At 36.0% G+C, this 25,730-nt stretch overlaps 1 protein-coding gene across 13 annotated transcripts in view; it reads left to right on the top strand.

Annotated features, from left to right (window-relative positions):
* The window catches only part of dmd (dystrophin), a 2,688,357-nt gene that overhangs the window by 1,076,784 nt on the left and 1,585,843 nt on the right, over positions 1-25,730 (top strand). For 12 of the 13 annotated variants that reach the window (XM_051926236.1, XM_051926244.1, XM_051926242.1 and 9 more), the window contains 2 exons: positions 16,344-16,505; positions 22,317-22,427. In XM_051926236.1, the coding sequence (XP_051782196.1) occupies positions 16,344-16,505; positions 22,317-22,427 (273 nt within the window). Of the gene's footprint in view, positions 1-15,922; positions 16,038-16,343; positions 16,506-22,316; positions 22,428-25,730 lie in introns of those variants that run through there. The other variant, XM_051926246.1, reaches the window with a different exon arrangement.

Here is a 25,730-nt window from a genome sequence, read left to right as displayed (position 1 = left end):
ATGAAACTTGTAATAACTTTTTAAATCGCTTTATTACAGCCGTTGTAAGTTAGCAAAAAATAAAATAAATTGTGGGAATGGAATGTAGGAGGTGTGGGTAGTAGTAGTAGTATATACATCTATGTAAAATGTGTACCCGCTTACTTTTCCAAGACAATTTTGTGAAAGAAGATGGTTAAAATATAACACAGTGGTTCTCAAACTGTGGGGCAGGCCCCCCTTGGGGGGTGTGAAGTAACAAAAAGGGGGGTGTGAAGATGTGAAAAAAAGAAAACAAGAATCGAAAATATGAAAAATATATCTATTGAAACCAAAACAAATGAACTTAAACTACATTCTGATACTAGAAAATTAAATATAAAGTTATATAAATGTCGATAAAAGTTAAGTAGGTATAATAAAATATGTGTCTATGATATATCATTAAATAAAAAGTGGGCTCCTTTCAAAAAAACGTTAGGGGGGCGCGATTAAAACTGTTATGAAAACTCGGGTCACAAATACTTAAAGGTTGAGAAACGCTGATATAATGTAAGCTACAAAGTAGAAACTCTTCTGTGCTATACTGTATATAAAATGAAGCAATTTCAATTTGTGACGAACTAAAACAACAACACCGGCTGCCATAATCAACCTGTTTTACACAGGTTCTGAGAAAATGGATATCATAAAGTGGTCACACTCTGAAATCCTCACGGTAGTGACACTAATGCATAGTAAGCCATACTAATGTACCCAATAAAAAGATTACAGATTTGTTAAACTGTTGAAGCTTACAAAAATGGAAATGACTGACAAGTTATATTACTTCCAATATCATTATTACCTTAAAATACTCGCTTGCATGCCTTCTGTTGCGCAAAAGTCTCAGCAATGTTTGACACATCAAGTTGTCTGGCACGCTCGTTTTCAACTAAGAGTATAGCCAAGTCATTAAGTCTGTCTTGCGATGTGGTGCTTCTGAGGTAATTTTTTATGGGTTTTAACTTGGAGAACGATCGTTCACACACAGCAACAGTCACTGGTATAGTCAGCAGTAACTTGTAAGCCATGCAAACATCACTGGAAGTAGACAACGGTGCACAGTGATCTATCAGCAACAATTGACTTGGTTGACAGGATGGATTGAAAACACGCACAAAATGACAAGAATTGAGTGCAAAATGGCAGTGAAATGTCAGTGCTTTAGCGTCCAACGAGAAGATTGGCAGCAGCATACAATTTGTCGTCAGCCATCGAGGTCTGAGTTGATGGTAACAAGACATTGAACGTTGAAGCCATTGCATCGAGACTTTGAAACCGATGTTTTAGATAAATCATTTAAAAAATTTTTTAAAAATCTATATGACCCCGAGTGGGCCTCCCAAGCTCATAGGCCCTTGTGCGTTGCACAATCTGCACAATCCATTGCTATGCCAGTGACTACAGCATACACAAGCCTGCTGACTTACAAACAGTTACATAAAGTCACTTCCATGACATGTGACCAAAACACCACTATTTAAGCACCTGCACTACCAGTCAGTGTGCACTACCAATTAAATTACATCAGCAGTGGCTGTCATAAGTGGCTTGCATGTGTGCATGCGCTGCAAAATAATTTTAATGCATGGGGTTTTTCTGTTAAAACCACACAAATGAGTGATATGTTGCATTAAGGAAGTTGAAAAAAAAAGCCGTCATTCATTTTAATGTAAGTGATAAGACGTATAACTCAAAAAGATATGATATTCTACAGGTGTACTATACTTGTATCAATAATACTTTTATGTTATCTTAGTTTCCTTTAAAGATTTGGAACTATTTGCCCTCCGTGTTTGTAATAGTGCAAAAATTCTGCCAGTAGTGTGCTGTTGTGATTTTGTTTTTGTTTACGTTGACCTTTCTCTGGTTTCTTATTATTGTTGTGCTTTTGTACTTTGAGAACTTCCTTTAGCCTCTTCTAATTTGTTATTATAATTTTTAATTCTATTTACTGTAATTTTTGCAAATACTGCCTTGTTACCTTCTGCATGTTGTAACTACAGTGAGGTGTCTGAATTGAGCATGGTAAAGATTTTGAAATGGTCAACATAATGTAGCCGCGTGCATGTTACTACATGCTGAAAATCAAGGCAGACAGAACGAGAAAAGGCAAACATGGAGGAAATGCTTTAAATGAAAACTAGCGACTCACTAAGATTTTATATGGTTTTTACCCATGTGGAGTGGGGGTTTTATTTCAACCACATTTATTTCTTTCAACCACTCAAAAAAGCACTGAATTTCTGCTTCTAATGTACATTTTCTTAAAGGTTGTTAATCCAAACAGAAAATGTCAGAGTGGAGACTGCTGAGGGATTTTCACAATGTCCCACCACCTGCTAAAAAATTCGAGACAGAAAAAGGCCTCCCTGGGATTTTAGAGTAGTGGTTGAATAGCATTATTTGTTTAGAGGCTAATGCTGAGTACATATTTTGCTGTGCAAAACCATACCTTGACAAGAAACAGACGTCTTCTATGTAGCAGCTAAAAATTATAGTCATCCACTTTTTTAGTAGACATGAAGTTAACAAAGAGCATGAAAGAGTTGCTGAAGCTATGAAAAGGCAAAAAGTTAACAGAGAATCAAGGATCCCCGCTGATCAATGGAAATATAAACTAAATGACAAATGAATCAAAGCTTTTAAAAGTTTGTCGGCATCTATGAACCTGAACATGCAGTTCCCATTCATGATTTTGCATAAGATGTTCCATAGTTTTGATGCTAATGGTAGGACTTCCTATTGCACTAGTGTAGGTGGCACACAAATTATGCATTGCTGAGAAAATGTAATCTGCAGGGTTCTGGGAAATTTTTTTCAGTTGTTTATCACTATTTACAAACACAATATTCTGATGTTTTGATGTAATTATTTTAGGTTCTTCTGCTCATTCTGCTCAGGATATACACACACACACAAATCCATCGACTATAACTATAGTTGATGAGTTTCACGCTATATTCAATACTAATGGATTGGTCAAAGAATGGAAGGTGAAGCTGTGTTTGTCCGCTCAGATGGTTAAACTGTTAATGTTGGCATGTTCAACAGGGTTGTCAGTAAGTTACGATGATAGGATCCCATCAGAGACTCCCCTTTTCGCATTCTTTGCACTGCGCACACATGTGAGAACTGCTTCCAATTAGATGATTGCTCTGTAAAAGAGCTTTTCTGCATTAATACATATTCATTTTTGTAAAATGATCACTGAATCATTCATCCCTAAGCCTATTTGGTTTTTACTTCTTCTGCCTGGTACATGCTTCATATTTATATCTGATATGCATTATATAGCTTTACATTTGTTCCTTTTACTTATTTATCATTACAAATTGGTATTGTTTATTGCTTTAGTTACAAATTTATGTTTATTACACTATTAGCCATCCCCTGCAGCTTCACCCGCGTAAAAGTGAAACAGGACAGCGAGGAGGGCCCTGCCCCCGCTCCCTACTCCTGATGTCACACTTCCCCCTTGAGGCAGCCCGCAGCCTCTGTCTTGGATTAGCGTGAATATATCACTCCTGCAAGTGAACTATGATTCTTAGCGGAATGTTCAAGCAAATTGTACAAAAAAGCCCCATTTAAATCCATTAAGTAGTTCTCTTGTTTGCTAGATAAGGGGATGTAGGATATGCCCCGAGGCTGGTGTCTAAGTAAGGAGGGCACCACCACCCTCCCCTCGGCCTTCTGTGTCTCTCTCTGATTCGCGCAAAGAAATTGATACCACAAGTGAACTATAAAACTTAGCATGATGAGAGAGGAGAGGTCGCAAAATCAACCAGAATGTTCAAGCAAATTACCGTATAGAAAAAAAAAACAATCTGAATTCGTTAAGTAGTTCTCTTGTGAAAAACAGAGAGACATTGGATTTTATATATATAGAAATGTTATTGTATTATGCTCTGCATTCTTGATGTTTCTGCTTTGGCAGGACAGTAAAGTTTAATGTCAGTAAATTGTACTGGACTGATGATCATCGAATGCCGCTTCAGAATCTAGGGTTTGAAGTCTTTGCTTGGAAACTGTCTGTATATAGTGTGCACTTCTTTTCAGTGTCTGTGTTGTTTCTGGGTATTCCAAAATTATGTCTAATATGTTAATTGTCAACTTAATATTACCCTATATGAGTTACTGTTCTGCATAATAAACTATTCAGGATTTGTTCCTGCCTTGTACCCAATGCAGCTGGGAGAGGCTCTGACTCCCTTAACACTGAAGTAGAATTAGTAGGTTTGATAAGAAGTATTATTCTTGTTCAGAGTGATTGAATTCCTTTTTTTTTAATATGTGAGGTGTCTTTTTAAAGATTTTTTTACCCTCATGTTATCTCTGCAGATTTTCATGTTCTTACCTAGGGATTGCTGAGTGCATGGTATACGTTCAGCTTTAGTAACACTAGTCAGGTATTCATAATGTCATCAACCAGTACATTGGAGATGGAGGAGCAGTAGTAATAATATTGACGCTTACCTTCATCAACACATTAGTGCTTGTGTGTTAACCTTCCTGTTTTCCTCTCAAGTTGGTTTAATCCAGCTTCTCACAACCTAACATAACTTTTTAGTCAAAGAGTATGTCAGGTTGATTGAGTCTTTGCCTCAGAGGATGACAAACTGTACAACAAGGAGTGACGGGGCGTGGAATTCCTACAAATCTTTTCAGTTTCAAGCCGTCTATCATGTCATCAAAGTATCACAAGCTCACTTCATTCTGCTAGCCAGTCAGCATGAACTTCCATAGTTAGCCTAGTAACTGAACAAATGCTAACCAGGAATGTGGAGTTTAGCTGCAATCTTTGCCCATCTATTTTTTTTTTTGAACAAACATTGTTAATAATTGTGGAGCCCATTTTGTCTGTTGAAAATGTTTCTGTGCTTTGAAAAATGTTTTTACTTGTTGAGAATTTTATATTTTGAGAGTTTTGTTTTGATGATTAACTTTCATAAACTTTTATTTTTTTTCCCCTCTGCATTGCACTACCACACAGAAAGTTGCTACAGGTTAGCATGGCTGCTACTGGATCTTGCCTGGTTGCTAGTGACATGAGCAGATACATTGCAGTTGCAGCACACACTGCTTTGTCTGCGATATGGATTCATCCAGTTAACTAATGCTCAAAGAATGGTTAGCAGTGATATTCTAGCTTTACCCCCATTTTAGCATTGATTCAAATAATGGATCAGTGCTTTGGCTTATGTTCTCCAAATAGTTTGTTTAATCACATCTGCCAGCTACTCAGTTAGACTGAGACCTGGTGACTGCAGAAGACTTTGCTTTAACATTAAGGCACTGTCATGTTCATTCCAGGATTGTAGCATGAATTATCCTTTTTTGGAAAGCACATTTTCAGATTGGTAAGATTAGTGCACTTTCAGAGGCATCATATTAAACATTGTATGTTCTACTTACATCAAGGGTCTCACTGCATACCATGAAAACATACACTACAAGATACCTGATACCTCTCAGGTGCTTGTTAGCCTATTTTTGCCAATTTTCAGGTCCTGTCAGGCCAATGTGGGTTGAAATTCATTTGATTTTTCTGTAAATGTTGCTCCATTTTCTTAGTGACAAGCTTCATGTGTGAGAGGCCAAACAGCGCTGCTGTAATTTATGTCAGCATACCTGCAGCTACTGTTATACCATGTTCAGTGCCACAGAAATGTTTAGCCTTACCCATTTTCTCTCTTTAAACTGCTCATAAATTTTCTTTGGTATGTCATAAAAGCTAAAACTTACTTTGTCTATAAAGAGGAAGGTTATGTAAGAATTGTCTACCCAATAAAGTGGCTTCTAGCTGCAAATCTAATGGATAGTAGGGGCCATGTTATTAAGAAAAGAATGCCCAACAGAGAGTTACAAAGAAAAAACTCATATCCACATATTTATTTGTTTACTGTGGAGCAAAGATTTTATTTTACAATTCAGATTTGTTTGCTGATTTGAAATCTGATTCTGTTATATTCTGAAGTAGCTACAATTTTAAAGAAGTTCTTTACTTTTCAATTGTCTTTTCAGTGGCATAGTAAATATGATATGTAGTACAACAGCACCATCTACAGATTTTAATATACTGAAAACACATGCATATATATATATATATATATATATATATATATATATATATATATACAGTACATATACAGTACATACTGTATATATTCCCACAGTAAAGAAAGAGAATGGTTAGAGACAATGTTGCAACAGCGAGTCAATAAAATGTACCTTTTTTCCTTTTGCAAAAGCATGCTGAAATAGCCCTTCATTAACTACACACACACACACATACACACATATAGTGGAATTAAACAGAATTCAGACCCCTTCATGTTATGCACACTTTATTGTGTTGTTGGTTTAATGTTAAATGGATAAATGGAATGAAAATATGCTTATGGCAAAAACAGGAAAATTTGTACACCAAAAAACATGTGATTTATACAACCAGGTGCATGCACATTTCTTTGCAGTTTAACTTTATAAATCGCAAACATCTTATAAATGTGCGTATGTGAACGTTACTCTAATTACGCTCAGTTGCCACCCTGATACATCCATACGTGGACTGTGCTAATCAACCTCATGCATATGCAGTCATAATGCTGCAGAACTTCATGCATTGACTGGGATAGCACCTCTGTTCTGACACATTGTGCTGCGCTCTGCAACTGAGTGCACCAAGAGCCAGTGTGGCATTAAAGCTTCAGGCACATGTAATGAATGTCATGACTGCTGTTACAGTGAATAGTATAGGCTATATGAAAAACTGAAGATTCAGCCATTTACCTTACCAACAAGCCAGCCATAAGAACAGCATTATCAGCAAGTTACCTACTAAAGCTTATTTGCCTCGGAATATGCCCCATAAGTCATTGTTTGACCCAGGCCACCAAGCCGTGACGTTTACCTGTCTAATCTTGGCATCACAGATGACTTGTGCAATAATGGAATCCAACTGCTTACGGTTAACAAAAGCAGCTTCAATCTTGCCTGGTATCCTTATTGCAATTTGAGTGTAGTAAAGAGCTCCGATTATGCTAGGAAAACCGGAGATTGACGCAAATAGCCTTTTATCCCTGCAAAAACCTGTTAAGTTTTATGTACACAGCGCATTATATGAAAACTGGACATATTGTAGCTCCTCACTAGTCGATTAAGCAGGTAGGCTATATAATCTGACAAAAACACAAAAAAGTTAATCAGTGCAAATACGCAGAATTTGCCCTCTTAAAAGGGAACTAAAATAGTCTGTACATTCTAATTATCGGCTTTTGAAGTTTAATCTGTTTGTTGGATCAACACACATGCTAATAACAGATCAGTGAATTATGATGTGCGTAAGTAGTTATTTGGCTGGTTTGGCTGCATTTCCCTACTTTATCGAGGGTGCCATCATTTCCCAGTTTCTACAGAATGTTGTATTCTAATGAGTCAGAGTTGTCATAAATATACACATGTTCTTCTATCTAGTTTTCTTTTATAAATCCCAGTGTTTGCATGGAAAGCTGCATACTGACATTTCCAGCCTATTTTTGTGTATATGAAAGTTTTACAAATCTGAACCCTGGATTTGAACACTTTATCCAATTTTAACATGGCAGATCCTATCAAGCTTTGTTACACTGGATGGGAAGCAACTATAAACTTCCATGTTCAAGCCTCTCCACAGATGTTCTATTTTGTTTAAGACTGGGTTTTGGCTGGGCCAATCAAGGACAATCAGAGACTTATCTCAAATCTGCTTCAATGCTGTATGTTTTGTATTATTCTTGTGCTGAAAGGTGAACAGTTGCTCCAGTCTAAGGTCACTTGCACTGTGGTTCAAGTTTTCTTCAAGGACCTCTGTATTTGGCTACAATCATCTTCTCTCAGTTCTGTCCCACTTCCCTGTCACTACCACTGAGATGCACCCCCTCAGCATGATGCTACCACCACCATGCTTCACCATATTAATGGTATTAGGCAGGTTTGGAGCAGTGCCTGAACTTCACCTGAAATTATACTTGCAATTCTACGCAAAGAGTTCAATTTTTGTCTCAGACAAAAATCAGCAAAGAGAATTTTTTCCTCCTCTCAAAGACATTTAAATGCTGTTCGGCAAACTACAAGTGGACTGCCATATGCTTTTTACTCAAGAGTGGCTTCTATCTGATTGAGTGCATTTACATGCACAAACAAAACTGGAATAAGGTGAGTAATCTGGTGAAGGCAGAAACCTGGTTTCTTAAGAATGTCAATATCATGTACAAGTCCATTTATGGAGTCCTCCCTTGCTGAAACACTCCAACATCATTAAACTCCGTCAAAGAAGAATTAACCAGATGATTCATCTTTTCACACTTTTGTGAGTGCAAGTAAACACACTCATTGACGGATTGCTTCTGAGATGGATATCTTTCCGATAGGTTCTCCCTTCTCAGCAGAGGACTTCTTAAGCTCTGTTAGAAGGACCATTGGGTTCTTGATCACCTCACTGACCAAGACACTTCTTGCCCAGTTACTCAATTTGGCTGCACACTTATTCCATTTCACAATTATTGACGCCACTGTGCTCTGGGGAATAGTCATATCTCTTGAAATGATTTTATATGCTTGTCCTGATCTATGTCTCACCATAACTTTATCTCATGGGTCTACAGAGAGTTCCTTTGACTTTCATGGCTTGGTTTTTGTCCTAGCATGCAGTGAGAATTGTGGCACCTTATATGCACAGGTATGTGCCTTCTTAAGCTACCACAGTTGGACTCCTGTTAAGTTCTAGACACATCTTAAGGGTAATTAAAGAAAACAGGATGCATATGACCACAATCTGGAGTACCACAGCACGAAATATGAGTGAGAGAGGTCAAATTTTGATTATAAATATATTTGTAAACATTTATGAAAACATATTGCAATGACGTTGGACAAGTTCCAGGAATGAGAAACTAAACATATGAGCTGGTATGACATCCTCAGTGGCACAGGCACCTATACAAATGACAAGTCTGCAAAGCTGCATGCTTTTTCTATCTTTGTGTGGTTTAAACCTAGCAGTCCGTTTAAGGATAATAAGCTACTAAAAGAGCATAAAATGAGCATGAATGCATTGGGTTAGCACTGGCAAGCACTGCTCAGCATTATAAAATGTTCACTTTGTTATTATTGGTTATTGAATGTAGATTCATTATCCGTTTAAAATTAAATTAAAACACAATAAAATTTGCTGAAAGTGAAGGGGTCTGAATACTTTCTAAATCCACTGTATACATACACACATATACAGTGCTAGCCAAAAAAAGGAGCAGTATAGATAGCAAATATGACCAAAAGGTAGAGCTCAATTGGCATCATTTGCTCATGTTAAATTACTGTAGGTCAGTTGCTATTATTGGGAAAAAGTTTTGGAATGTATGTCCCGACTATATTGACTTTTTATACATTATGGAAAGTTATAATGTTTCACACTTTCTCTGAACACTTGTGTTTTGTTATCACAGTGGAAAAATGCTTATTTTTTAGAACACTCTCTACAAGGAAATATAATATGGAGCTGGCAATCTAAAGAAATGAATATCTATAATTATTTAATGATGCACCGGTTCATTGGCAACACATTGGAATTTCATGGTTTTTGCTCAAAATATGTGATCAGCATATAATTTACAGATTGCTAGCTACACTCACAGTGCACTTTTAGGTTTCTACATTTGCCATTAAAGCAAATTAAGCAGTGGTTGCAGTGCTACTTTCTTAGACCAATTTAAAGTTCTAGTGCTAGTGTGTCTGCAATCAGGCTATTTATGGAGATGGAGAACTTCTGGCTGCTTTGTCTTTTACATCTTATTACTAAATAAGGAGCCATTAACACACTGAATGCAGCTGTTTAAGATTGAAATAAGCAATTAAGGGCGGGGAGACTTAACAAGCGAGACCACTAAAATGAAGCATCAAACTATCACTTAAGCAATAAGTGTTTCATCAGCAATAATTGATTGCTCATTAAGAAACTGGGTTGGAACAAAAACCTGCAACCACTGCGGCTCTCCAGGACTGACGTTGCCTACCCCTGATTTAGGCTCCTGAAATAAACTGACTAATATACCTCTATATACAGTGCATTCGGAAAGTATTCACAGCGCATCACTTTTTCCACATTTTGTTATGTTACAGCCTTATTCCAAAATGGATTAAATTCATTTTTTTCCTCAGAATTCTACACACAACACCCCGTAATGACAACATGAAAAAAGTTTACTTGAGGTTTTTGCAAATTTATTAAAAATAAAAACATTGAGAAAGCACATGTACATAAGTATTCACAGCCTTTGCCGTGAAGCTCAAAATTGAGCTCAGGTGCATCCTGTTTCCCCTGATCATCCTTGAGATGTTTCTGCAGCTTAATTGGAGTCCACCTGTGGTAAATTCAGTTGATTGGACATGATTTGGAAAGGCACACACCTGTCTATATAAGGTCCCACAGTTGACAGCTCATGTCAGAGCACAAACCAAGCATGAAGTCAAAGGAATTGTCTGTAGACCTCCGAGACAGGATTGTCTCGGGGCACATATCTGGGGAAGGTTACAGAAACATTTCTGCTGCTTTCAAGGTCCCAATGAGCACAGTGGCCTCCATCATCCGTAAGTGGAAGAAGTTCGAAACCACCAGGACTCTTCCTAGAGCTGGCCGGCCATCTAAACTGAGCGATCAGGGGAGAAGGGCCTTAGTCAGGGAGGTGACCAAGAACCTGATGGTCACTATGTCAGAGCTCCAGAGGTACTCTGTGGAGAGAGGAGAACCTTCCAGAAGGACAACCATCTCTGCAGCAATCCACCAATCAGGTCTGTATGGTAGAGTGGCCAGACGGAAGCCACTCCTTAGTAAAAGGCACATGGCAGCCTGCCTGGAGTTTGCCAAAAGGCACCTGAAGGACTCTCAGACCATGAGAAAGAAAATCCTCTGGTCTGATGAGACAAACATTGAACTCTTTGGTGTGAATGCCAGGCGTCATGTTTGGAGGAAACATGGCACCATCCCTACAGTGAAGCATGGTGGTGGCAGCATCATGCTGTGGGGATGTTTTTCAGCGGCAGGAACTGGGAGACTAGTCAGGATAAAGGGAAAGATGACTGCAGCAATGTGCAGAGACTTCCTGGATGAAAACCTGCTCCAGAACACTCTTGACCTCAGACTGGGGCGATGGTTCATCTTTCAATAGGACAACGACCCTAAGCACACAGCCAAGTTATCAAAGGAGTGGCTTCAGGATAACTCTGTGAATGTTCTTGAGTGGCCCAGCCAGAGCCCAGACTTGAATCTGATTGAACATCTCTGGAGAGATCTTAAAATGGCTGTGCACTGACGCTTCCCATCCAACCTGATGGAGCTTGAGAGGTGCTGCAAAGAGGAATGGGCGAAACTGGCCAAGGAGAGGTGTGCCAAGCTTGTGGAATCTTATTCAACAAGACTTGAGGCTGTAATTGCTGCCAAAGGTGCATCGACAAAGTATTGAGCAAAGGCTGTGAATACTTGTGATTTCTCAGTTTTTTTATTTTTAATAAATTTGCAAAAACCTCAAGTAAACTTTTTTCACGTTGTCATTATGGGATGTTGTGTGCAGAATTCTGAGGATAAAAATGAATTTAATCCATTTTGGAATAAGGCTGTTACATAACAAAATGTGGAAAAAGTGATGCGCTGTGAATACTTTCTGGATGCACTGTATATAGAATCCAAATTCTGTCCGTCTGTCCGCTTTTCACAAGATAACTACTTAATGGATTTAGATCAGGTTTTTTTTTCTAGAATTTGCTTGAACATTCTGGTTGATTTTGCAAACTCTTTCATTATGCTAAGTATCATAGTTCGCTTGCAGTACCGATTTATTTGCGCAAATCTGAGAGAGACACTTTGGGCTGATGGGAGGGGTGTGGGGCCCTCATCACTCATGCGCCAGCCTCGGGGTGTACCTTACATCCACTTAGCTAGCGAACGAGAGAACTACTTAACGGATTTAGATTGGGGTTTCTTCTAGAATTTGCTTGAACATTCCGGTTGATTTTGTGACTTCTCTCATTGCGCTAAGAATCATAGTTTGCTTGCAGGAGTGATATATTTGCGCTAATCCGGGACAGAGGCTGCGGGCCAAGGAGAGGGGGAAGTGTGATGTCAGGAGTGGGGAGTCAGTCTACCTCTGCGATTTGGAGCGTAACTTGCCTCTGGTTAGCTAGTTATACCTTTTTGTTTATTGATTATTAAAGTTTGTCCTGTTTCACTACTACGTGGGCAGAGCCGTGGGGTATGGCTAGTATTTAATATATGCAAAATTCGTATGAAAGTGAATTATAATGATTTGCATTAAACATTCCATCATTCCTGTTTGCCTTATCCTCAAAAAGGTATGCAGATAAGGCAATCTCGTCAACCAATGAGCAATGTTACATTTTACTTTGAAGTAAATCAACCTTTGGCAATGCAATTAAAGCCTGTAGCTCCACGCTGTGTTAATTATAATATTACACCAATATTTCATATATATTAATATTACACCAGTTCAGGGATTATTATTATTATTGTTGGTGGTGTTGCTATTGTTTCATTTTTTATGCTGTAGCCTCTAAGTTTTTTGCTTCCCCCACCTCCACCATGTTTATGACAAGTTAAAGTTCCTGCTCTGAACTCTTGTCTTGCCTGCTCCTATCTTGTTTTTGTGTACTGATTCTGTTGTAACATTTACAAATATTTTCAACAAATTTTTTTATGCCACCCATTTTTTTCTTTTGGAGAAATTTACAGTAGGTTCAACTCAAGGAAAAACCTGTTTCCGTAGTATCAAGTAAATGGTGAACTCCTTTCTACATGTACGCTAGCATGTTAAAAGCCGTATTAAGCTACATAGCATGACTTTTATAGAAACCACAATAAAGGCAACAAATGGAAATAAATCGAACCTAATATAAAAAAATCCTAATAAGACATGCATAAGAGCCAATAACCCTAAGTTTAGTGCTTATGTAAGTTTTTGTGGATGGGAAAACCCACTTTACATGGTAAAACATGCCAACTTCACACAAAAAATGGCTGTGCTTATGTATCAAATGCACCAGCGCTAATCAGCATTCTTTCCACTTTCCATTATGTCCACTGTGTAGACCAGTGCTCCGCAACCTTTTCTCACCTACAACACACCAAAGTTCTTCCTAGAATTCCCACGTCAAAAGCTAAAATATATAGCGGTATGGGGCGGTCCGCTCCGAGCGCCAGCTATTTAGGGGCGTCCAAACTACGGTAGTTTCCTTTTTTTTTTTGTTCCTTGAGGAGGCGCAAAAAAAAAAATTTCAGCTTTGGGGCGTCAAATTTTTCACCACCCCGGGCAACATGATCTCCAGCTACGCCACTAATATATAGATATTAATTTAATACACAAATTTTACAATAAATTTTCATTTTTTATTACAAGTATACATTTATTATAAGTATACATACATAAAAACTATACTATATTTACTTTTATGCAATCTAAATAATTATTATAACATAATGACTGATTAATGTGATACCTGCGCTTGTTTCAATGAACACAAAAGTTTTATATTCGGCTCAATATTTGACAGCGCAACCCGAAGTTCTTGGTCAAGATCTTTTAAGCATGACCGCTTATCATTTTTAATTAACACAAGAGTTGTCTTTTTTGGCGTAACTGGGATGGTTTGAATTTAGATGGCGATTTAGTTTACTGGGTGCCATTGCCTCATTTGATAGCTGATCGCCGCAAATGATGCATTGTGGCTTTGGAGCCGTTTCGTCACCACACCACGAGAATCCATATCGAATGTAGTCATCGTTGTACTTCCTTTTCACAATCTTCTTTGTTTTTTTGGTTTTTTTTTTGCAACACTTGTGCTGGGTTCTTCATCATCTGTACGTGAAGACGAGTCTTTTCCACGTAAAATTGTATCCATATTTAAAGGGGTATAAAACTAAATATGAATCACACGAAGAACGTTAACCATACACAATTCAGCAACACAACTAATAGTAATGAATGATAACTACTGTCCTAAGACGACTGAATGCGACGTTGCACGACTAATACGTCGGCTTGAATTGAATCTAGGTGAGGGCACGGAGCGCTCTACCTAGCAAAGCATACTACGCAGTTGTCTGGCGACTACGTAGGGCCTACGTCATAGGCGACAGGGCCAGGCGATGGGATTTATTATTTCAGAGAAATGACACATAAAATTATGAAACCTTTAAAAGGCTATTTACGCGACTATTTCATTGCACGTATTCTCGTTATTGTGTTTCTAAGGAGGACCGTTGAAATATTATTTAGTTAGAAAATTGTCTTATTTGACCGCGTCACACCTGTATCGACTCAAGGCACACCAGTGTGCCGTGGCACACCGGTTGCGGAGCACTGGTGTAGACGATTGCATGATATCGAACAAAAGTTAATGATTTGATCAGCCTCTGAAACACCTGAGTTCACTGAGTTATATTAGTTAGTCATTACTAGTATTGAACAATAAAGTTCTTAAAAAAGAATAAAGAATGTCAAAATATGTCCTAAACAAGCACTTGTGATATAATTTAGTTACTTATATGTACCATTTTATATTAATGTTACTGTCAAGTAGAATTAATCAGTGCCTTTCTTTTTCATTAACAGCAAGTTTTCCTCTTACTACTGTATAGTATGCATTATGAAAGAATAAAACATTACAGTAGCATTTTGATGCATAAAATATTTATGCAAAGGATGAAGTTTGGTTGTATTCATGCAATATTTATCTGTGATTATGATACAATTTTATGAATTTATATTGTAATGTGACCTTGAAAGGCACAATTAAATATAAAATATTATTATGAGTGTTTGCATTTTCTACAAAATAAATTTACTTTGGACTTTCTCTGTGAATATGCAAGCCTGAAAAGGACAAACAACTTTCAACCACTACAGAATAGGAACAGTTTGAAACCAATAAAAGTCTACAAGAGTGCTCAAATTACAGTTAATTCCTTAATGTAAGAAAATGTTGTTGCTGAGAGTTTGAATAGAGGTCGTCACAGATAGCACATCCATTTAACCTTTCTCTGCTCCACCTCGTAGATTTTCACTGGCTGTGTGACATTTAAACCTTTCACACAAGAGTGCCAAAACAACGATATATGCCACGTTTAACATAAGTCCCTTCTGAGTCTGAGCTCTGTGTTCATTAGCTGTGGGTCCATAAACAATACCAGCTTCGGGTGGCCTTTAAGTTTTTCTATAGGTCTTTGGGATGTTTGCTTCCTAAGTCGGTGTAAATTTTTTGCCATTTGTCTTCTGGCTGGTGTCCCCTGACTGTGTAAAAAGAGATGGCATTAGTGATAGTGCCCTGTCTCAACTCAACTCAACTCAAGTTTCTTAACTGGCTGGAACACTGAAGATGTCCCCTGAGCACACATTCATGTCAAATTATATAAAACTTATAAATATGTTTGCCATGTTAAAAACTAACCTCCTGGTTCTATGTGGGTAAAGCACTAACCTCTTGTCCAAGATACATAAAATAGTTTGCCATCTTGATCCTACCTCATTTAGATTTTTTTCTTTTTCCTATGGAGAAAATAGCATCTTATAAGTGTTTAAAAGTGAACTGAGGAAAACTGTCATCCATTTGACTACAAGATTTCCTTAAACTGGAGAAATCTATAAATAGTCCTCAGTTGTGTTGTAAATGTGGACACTCCCAAATTGGATTATCTTTTCCTGGATTGCCTTTGTCACTGACCTTGTTCTTAAGAAAGAAATCTTTTAAACTCTGTAATGAGATCAAAGCAAGCAAACTAAAAATAGCATGTGCATGTTTTTTGCCATTTTTCTTCTTGTCTGTGGGGTGTATTCGCAATCCATTCATCAGAGTAGGTTTGATCAGTGGTAAAAGTTAGAGGAATAATGGAGAAGTAATTCAACTGGCTGTTTGGTTATACTTTTTTTTGAATGGGAAGCAATAAAATGAGAACACTTTCCTACAAAAAGGTGATATGTTCTTAATACTCATAGTATACTACATATAGAAAAGAAATTGATCTCTGTGAAATTAATAAAAATAGTTTTGTTTTCTCTTTTTAAACTCTGAAATAACATTATGAAAACAAGTCAATTAAGTACGTTTAAATCAATTGATAGTAAAGTCTTATTTTTAAGATACACCTTTGTCATTTTTAATATTTGGTAATGTATACAAATGATCTATTATATATTAATTATAAGTACAATAGTATATAGAAATAATGGACATGCCTTACTTTTGAAAGACTTGTTTGCTTTTTTAAAATATTTTAGGCTGTAAGTAGACAGAAGGCTCTTGAGCAAAGCATTCAGTCTGCACAAGAGAATGACAAAGCCTTACGCCTAATCCAGGAATCACTTTCTACTATTGATCGTCACCTATCATCCTACATTGCCGATCACATTGATGCTTCTCAGATACCACAGGAAGCACAGGTAGGTTTTCAGTTTGATTTAAGAAAAGTTTTACTAGGTGTTTACTGATAATTTATGAAAAGACTGTTTAAATATGAAGTAACAGTTTTTCTTTTTTTCTCAAAGTAACTTGGACAGCCTATAAATAAAAGGATGATATTCAAAATCCCAAAACATTTTCCAGAATTACTTGTGACTGCTGCAACACTTTAAGTGCAACATATTTATCTTAAAACTTTGTTTAATTACTTACAAAGTGTACAAAGCTATTGAAGCAAAGGTTTGTTAAAGCTACTTAAATAGTAAATGAGTTGACTAACACACTTTGTAATTGAAAACGTAATGCTGTGAAGAAAAAGTTCAGTTTATTATGAGCAGTAGTTAATCACTTTAGATTTAATTGACTAAAATTAGTTTACTTACAAAAGGAACATTAGCTTCAATGACTGGATTTTACAATTAAATGTAGACACTAGGTTATATTTAAGTTATGTTTTTGGTTAACACATTGCATTTAAATGCCCAGACGAGGAGTTGTTTTTTTTTATAATGTGAAAATACACAACCCTTGTTAAAATTTTTTTCATGTTTAAGTTAGTGTGTACTTGTTTTATCTTTTATTAAACACATTTAACATCCATTTTTTCTGTAAAATTCAATGTTTCGGCATAGTTTAAATGCATCTACTCCATGAAACATTATTTGGCTGCCTTTTTTTCCCCATTTGTAGTACTGTATAATAGAAATTCCTGTGTGTGATACTCCCTCTTGTGGTGGACCGTTCATAATACTAAAACAAGCTTAGGGCCATAACTGTTTTTCAAGCATGACTAAGTATGTATAGTAGGTTTCAGCTTTAATGGTTACCCTGAGTAAAAGCATGCCAACAATCCAGTTTTTAAGATTTGTAAAAGGTTAATAGCTGGTGGGCCGTGCAAGAGATTAAGCTTTTTAAATTTATGTACTATACAAATCTAACAGGCTTTATTTAATCATGACACCACCGTTTGAGCAAAGTACCGTGAACAGATTTCAAAACTAGTCTTGTCATTTTGCAAGTATTTAACAAAATGCTGAAAATCCCTGTAAAGGAAATTTAAAGTTTTGTTTTTCAAGTAACCTGAAAAACACAGTCAACAATTAACACATCATTATTCCTGAAAAGCTATAAATATTGTGTACTGAGATGATTGAAGTAATGAATCACAAAACTGTTGCGTTAAAAAGTAAAGATTTTAAGAAGTAAATAAATAAAATAAATATGGTTGTAAATATTATTCTTCATAGCATTTCCTTAAAAAAAAGAAATAAAACTTGCAGGAGAGTCAATAACTAGTTTTTTGGTATTCATTCAGTATATCTTTACCTCTAGCATCTTTACCTCAGGCATTATAAATGTATGAATTCATACATTATATATTATACATCTGAGTGCTCAAAAAAACAATGCAATTTTAATTAATATCTAAGAACTCAAACTTAGATTAAGTAAGGTTAGTTTAATTGTGTAGAAGGTGCTAAGACTAGATACTAAATTAATATGGCAAAAAATAATCTGCATATCATATAAGTTCATAAGCAATCTAAGTGCATAAGCAATCTAAGGTGTCTGAACCTGAGTTAGTTTTTTTCCTGTGTGGGTAAATATTGAAGCTTATTTCTAGCACTGTGTTGCTTTGATGGTATGCTTTCTGAAATAACAAAATACTTTTGAGAGATAGCAAAAGTAAAAAATGTTTTGAATAGTAGGATTGAGATTCTATAGGTTATTCTTATGATATGGATCAGATTTAGGCAATATGTGTTAGACATTGGCAATAACAAAACCATTTTATGAATTTGATATTAGTTTTGCTATTAAGTAGACACCTCGATTCTTTTTATAACTTGGTTTGGGTGTCTGTCTGCTACTTCAAAATTAATAATTTGTGCTTTATGTGTCTTTGGAATTTAGAAAGATGCCTACTACTGCCGTAACTTTTACTGCACAAATCACTCTGTATTTTGATTTTTGAAAATGTTCTTGCTTGTCAAGAATGTTAAGATCTTTGCTGTTTGGTTATATTAACCAGAAGACAATTAACCATGTGAGGGGCTAATAACAAGGAAAATCAGAACTAACTAATTAAACTGCATCCATTTTCGACTGTATGGGTGCATTGTAATAAATATTTGTTATAAATAAGATAATAAAAACATTGTAAGTTAAGGGATTCTAACCCTGCTCAGTCCATTTTATTGATTGTCCCAGACAAATAAATGTAGACTGAAATGAATCTCTTAACACAGTAGAGTAATAACAGCCACAAAGAGTAGAATATCTAGTTTATTGTTAAGTTCTACATACCAAAAGTATAGGTTTATAGCCACAGGAGATATCCACCCTTGATAAAGATCAGGTAGGATAAACGTGTTTGATAAAATAAATTAAAACATAAATGACTAGAAGACCTTGAGGTGATGGTCTTATGTTTCATAGAGTTTTTACAACTTGCAAAAAATACTTGTGAATGAAACACAGCCCCAAGCACCAGTGTGCCATAGCAGTAGCAATTGGGAGCTAGCAATGGGACATGCAGCATGCTTTTGTACTTAGCCTAATGTAAAGTTCAACAAGGATTAATTCAAACACAGCTTCAGCACCATTTGGAGTAATCATGCTTTGTTTTGATCTTGCCTTATTTTATACCGGATGCCCTTCCTGACATAACCCTTCCCATATATTCGGGTTTGGTACCAGCACAAAGAAATACACTGGTTTGTGCATCCCATGTGGCTGTTTTTTCCCATATCTTTTGATGAAGATATAGAAAAAGATGATCTGCTGTGGCGACACCTAATGGGAGCAGCTGAAAGAAGAAGTTTTTTTTTTATCATAACTTGCAACTGTCTCCACCACTCCACCATATTACTAATTAAAATGTTTATTTTGTATAGTAATTTTCATAGCAGTCAGTGTCTTAACCATTTTTGCATACAGTGTATCATGGATTTAAACAGGTGCTCTTAGATGGAACACCACTCTGTTACAGAAACAACTTGTATAACTTATAATGTCCTTAGTGAAGCTCACAGATATTTTTTTTCCTTTTAGACCACTCCTGGATGGTGCTTTCTCTTTGGTGGCTTGCATATAAATTAGAAAAGCAAAGGAAGTGCATTGCTCCTCTATACTGGGTTTTAAGCCTATTTACCGATTGCATATTCAATCTTAGTCTGCATTATGTTTTTCTAAGTTTCTAATTTTTCCTGCCGTGGCCCATAGACAGACATATTAGATTAAATAGCTACTCTAAATTGGTTTTACATGTGAGTCAGTATAACCTGCAATAACCTTATGCACTGTATAGGACTGGCTCTTGTATTTTTCCCGATGGTATCATGTTAGGCTCGAGTCCCACAACCACCCCCACCCTTAATTCTAGATCACATTCAACAGGCTCAGTAATGAATGGATACTTGATATTTGCCCTTAATGACTACGGTATACCACCATTTTTTTTTCAATTCTTTATTGTTAAATCATGTCAGGATATCTGAAGTACCCAAAACAATGATATAACAAATCTGGATGAATAATTATATATTAGCTACTTCCATTTGAGTCATACCATAAACCCATATTTTAGCATGCTTCTGTTTACAACTTCAGATAAGACACCCAATAGTTTAAATAATCTGCTGAGAATGACTGCAAACATATACAGTACATCTCTGATTGTCTGCAGGGAGAGCTTGCCTGAAGGACTCAATATTGCCAACATGCTCATTAATTCTTAGTTGTTTTGTATACGAGGGGGGGACCCAAAAATACCCGGAAATAAATAAACAACCTAACAACAACAAAATTCCGGTTATTTTTGGGTCCCCCCTCATATGTGCATTGTCATACAGAGTGCAGGTCATCATTCCACTTGAGGCTGTCTAACCGTCGAATAGATACCACCTTTAGGATGTTCATTGGAAAGGCAAACTTTCACTAAAAAGAAGAAAATTTCAGTATCTGATTCTACAAGATAACTCATAGGGGGTTTTATCAGTTTAAGCCAGTTCCCAAGACTTGTGTAGACATTATGGGACAGAGCAGAAGCCACATTAAGTAGATTAGATAGATAGACATTATTCTAATAATCCGCCAGAAGGGGAAAACTATGATCATACTTTATTTAGAAAGGGATTGCTTCAAAAGCAGTTTAGGGACCCTGATTTTCAAATGAAAACTGGGGTCCAGGGATATGGGAGTTGACTGTAATATAGTGGGCTGGAACTATACAAATAATTTCCTTTATGATGGAAATTGTAAGGAAATTGTCACAGTAGTAAACCTTCAGTAGGGTATAAAGTACCACCTTCTATTAGTAATAAACCAAGATAGTTACAATTTGGCGTGGATGGAAGGAAATGAGTATAGTAAGTGCAAAAGCGGGGTAAGTAGAGGTAATAAAACAGAAGAACACAGAAAAAGGTTTTGGGTAGCTACCCCAAATATTTGAGGATTCTGGTGAATTTAAAAAAAAAAAAAAAAAAAAAATACGTCTTTACAGACGTGAGTCCAAAACAGAACTGTCTTAATGGTAGAAAAAAAACGGTTTTATACTCGGTTGGAGGAAGTGATGTCATTGTGGCTGAAACTGAAAGTGATGTCATTTTTTGCCAGAACCGGAAGTGATGTGGATGGCCCCTGGTGGAATTTCCATTGTGTGTTCTGCAGGAGAAAAAGAGAAAGGGATAGTGCACACTGCCACCCCCTGGTCTGGTGTGGAATTACAATGTTTTGAGCCCATTAGCTGCCTCCCATGTGTGCTTGTATGACAGTACGTAAGCTGTCTGTATTGTTAGTTAGGTTGCCCACACATAATGGGTGTTTATTGTTTCATTTTTGTGTGTCTTTTTTGTGAAGTGTTGACTTTCTAATTCTATTAGTTAAGAAATTTAATTTATATTTTTGTGGTCAGACATTATTTTATCTCCAGATTAGAGTGACACAGAGAAGGACAATATATAAATATATTGTAAATACAAACTGTTTATTTAAATAGAATACATATCTACTCTAGTGTGCTTTAGGCTACTTAAAGTATGTGTAATAATGCAATTTTCTGTATACTGAGAGCTTGTTCAATGACTTATAAAATTAAAAGCTGTGTATAACAAGCATGTCTGACATTTGTAGATTAATACACTCCAAGATATCTTCAGGCACTGTACAGTGCACTATGGGTAAATCCACTGTCAGTCCCCTGGGAATCACCAATATCTGTGCTTCAGAGCAGAAAACATCTGATAACTACTTAGCTTAGACCAACTATTAATTTGCTGTTACAATATCAAAGGGTTACAGAGCAGAGTTAATATGCTGTTGTGTTGCCAAAGCACAGCAGAGAACTGTGAAGAGGGCTTTGTAATTAGAAACTTAGTAGACTTGAATAAGTGCAGGCTTCACTGCTGGAGCATAAAGGGTACCCTGACAAACTACTGAAATTGACCAGCATACATATTTGACTAAAAAATAAATGTCTCATATATTGACTACTAAAGGTTTCTGTGTTAACCTAACAAACTTAAAAATATAGGAAACATAAAAATGCCCTCACTCTCCAGATTATGAATGGACAATTATAACAAGGAAAATATAATGGATTTTATTTTAAGTAAATCAATCAGATTTTTCAGGCTTCTTACAATTACATTTGAACTTCGTTTTCTCATGTTTCAACCCCCTACAATTTAACAAATCATTTTTTAAGACTCTGTTTAACATTGTCAAAATGATTTTACTAATGCTTTTTCTGAGTAATTGTTTGTTTATTTGTTGTGTTATTTATTTTAAAGAAAATTCAAACTGAGTTAACTGGACATGAATGTAGCCTAGAAGAAATGAAAAAGAAAAACCTTACAAAGGATGGTTCAGAGAGAATTCTATCACAGATTGACATAACACAGGTAAGATTAGTAACATAATACTGATAAAACTTAGAAAACCATTTTGGGGTGGATGGTTTAATAAAATTGTATAATATCATAATATAATGATTTTCTAATTGTAAACATTGCACATTGTGCAGAATGTGTTCTATAGAAAGAATATTGTTTATAATTTTGTCTTTCCTGTAATTCATTTTGAACATATATGGACTTTCTACAAAGCATTAAATACATAAGAGATAAATAGGAGAGTTGTGGCAAAAACTTATTGTGTCCGCTATATTTGTGGCAGAGCGTACTTCCTGCCAAGGTTTATTATATTAGAAATGTATTAGCAATGTGATTATGGATGGCAAGTGAACATTGCCAAGAAGTCTGTTGTAAAGCAGAACTGATCCTTTTAATGCATTTTCCATGAAAGAAATGTGAGTAGAACAGGATGGGTAAAGTAGCAGTGGTAAGATAATGAGATTTAATAAAGCCAATTTCAATTGTGGCTGAAAGAAACACAAATTACTGATTGTGGTTATCAGATGAAATTTGACAGGTAAAAAAAAAAACATCCTCATTGCCCTGACAGGTAACACAATGACTACTTTGACTATACTCTTGAAAGCAAGAAGCACAGTGTAATGCAATTTTTTTTCTATTAATTCATTGATGGCATTCTGACTATGATCATTGAACGCGGAGGAAATCAGGTTATAATTTGGCAAAATTCTCCTAGGAAAGCCTTTATAGTGTCTTTAAAAAAATGAGGTCTCAAAAAACACTCATTCAGAATTGGAACGATTCTAGCCAAAAATGCAGTCCATGTCAGCGCAATGTATGCTTTTGTTTCGATAATCTGTGGTCCTCATGTAACTAAAGCAACAGATAGCATTAATGACAATTTAACTATTTACCTGTGTACATTAAGTGTTTGGAAAGTGAACCTAAGATTTAGTTGTAGCTATTCACAGTGCTGCAGATTCCCTTTCCAGACAATAAGAATTTTGAATCAAAAATGTATGCCTCATGATAAAGCTAAAGATTATAGAGTATTATTTTATTATCGAAAGTTAGAGAGATTTCACATGGCTTCAGATGTCTTATGCACATGCTTGAGGTTATTCATCCTTCTTTCTGTCAACGCATCATGAGATTATTGCACACATTACAATCATCTGCATGCTATTTCCAATCTTGTGACTCGTAGTTGTCTCTTTGTTTTTCTTGTCCACCATTTATACAGTGTTTTCCTATTTATAAGGCAGCACAAGGTATTGAATTGGTGTTGGTAGCATCAGTGTCATTCAAATACATGCATTAAGAACAAAGAGACAGAAGGATTTTTTAGTATCTTGCATGGAACTTCTCTCAAACAAGTACTGCATCTTAAATGGCCAAGAAAAAAGAAGAGCCTTAAAGTAAAGAATAAGCTGGTGAATGAAGTGATATGCCAAATCTTAATATTGCCCAAATAAAGAGCTTCAGCCCAGCAATGGGCATATCAAGCTTCCAAATGAGAAAGTAAGAGATTTTCAGATAGTGCAGATATCTAGAATCATTAGCTCAAAATATTTTCAGCAGCAAAACATAGGGTTTCATCATATCACCACCTACATAGTTTCTTTTAATTTATTTTGAACCGTATTTATTAAACTTACTACCTTGATAAACTCTGTCGCCACAAGTACAGTATATAATTGAATTAAGTGGATCTGAGAATGCAAACCATTAAGTTCATGTTTCTATAGTAAATGCAAGTTATATTGTAACTGAATGTGCTCTTTTTATCTGTCTATCCATCCATCCATCCATCCATATCTGAACCCACGTAACACAATTCATACTCACAAGAGTCCAGAGACTAAGAGATTGGGCTTAAGGCAAGAACTAATGGTGAACATTGTGCCACTCCATCAAGACATACTAAGGAAGACACTCTTATACTTGTTCATACCGGGTCGGTCTATGTTTGCCAATCATCCTTGGAAGAAAACCTGAATAAACAGAGAAAAGCCCTCACAGACAAAGGGACAATATAAACTCCTTTCAGAGAGTGAATAGGCAGGCAGGAACTCTAAATTAAACTAAAATTGTCTTATATACTCTCAAATTGTTGGCTTTATAAAGCTGTTTGTGATGGTGTTTGCTGTGACTTATTTTGATGTAGGGCCATGAATGTCAGTACATTTGCAGTGGTGAGAGAAAATAATTAGATGAGGACGGGTTCATGGCTACAGAAAGCACAGTGCTTAGCGTCCTTTTAGTTTTCAGCTCATAGTCTATATGAGGTTCCTCCCACAATTTAAACATTTGCATTATTTTAAAATGAGTATAAATAAAACCATTTTAAGTAATTTTGGGCTAGTGTTGTACTGATTTATCATTTGCAGAATGCTTCTGCTTTATGTCTAATACAGTTGGGTTGACTTCAGCTCCCCATGATCCTGTAATGGTAGAGCACATTCAGAAAATGGATGATAAATGGAATTACTGATTAATCTAATCTAAGCCATGCATAATTAATCATTTCCCACTTAAAACATCAAAAAACTATAGCACAGGTAACAAAACTACATTTCTACTGTAGAGGTACTGTTAGTCTAGTTGTTCAAAACTATCACTAGTGATGCACAGGTTTGGCTGTCTTGCACCACCATTGATGGCTTTATGTTACTTCTTAATTTTCCATCACAGGTTTTTTTAATGAACACGGCTGAGCCATTGATTTAGTGACTAAAGTATGCCCTGGGCAATATTTTCCAGTAACTTTTGCTGTCATGCTTTAGGAAAGAGAAGAGAAATCAGAGAGGGAGGGAGAAAAACAAAATTCTTCTTAGATTTCATATTGTATGCATGTTTTATCATATCCTGCCTCATATAAGGGCATTCCCATAACAATCCCATAATAATATACAGACATACTGTAAATAAGCTGCTTTTGTTTTGTTTCAGCAAAAGAAATTGTTGATAAATTTGGAAAATTTTGCATGACTTTGGTTTTCATTAAACTACTTTAATTTACTTTATTGCCGTTTTTTTCTGGTAATAGTCTTTACAGGTGGCCCCACAAAAAATACACATCATTATAAACATTATAAACATAAGAAAAACTATAATGTTAAAACATTTTAAAATTCTCTCTCTTCAAAAAGTTTTTTTTTTTCGAATGTCATTTTTTTCTTCTTCATTTAGTCTTATTTTTGTAAATAAGGAGGTGGAAAGCTAGCTGCAGTAGTCTAGATTCAGACAAAATCATTTGTTTTCTCCTACGAAGAGCTCATTAAGGAGACAAAGTTTTATTACTTTGTCAATAGAAGGATGGAACACAAT

This window comes from Erpetoichthys calabaricus, chromosome 4 (genome assembly GCF_900747795.2).
Source record: "Erpetoichthys calabaricus chromosome 4, fErpCal1.3, whole genome shotgun sequence".
NCBI classification, from domain to species: domain Eukaryota; kingdom Metazoa; phylum Chordata; class Cladistia; order Polypteriformes; family Polypteridae; genus Erpetoichthys; species Erpetoichthys calabaricus.
Note: the sequence above shows the minus strand (reverse complement) of the source record. Positions and strands in the feature narration are given on the sequence as shown.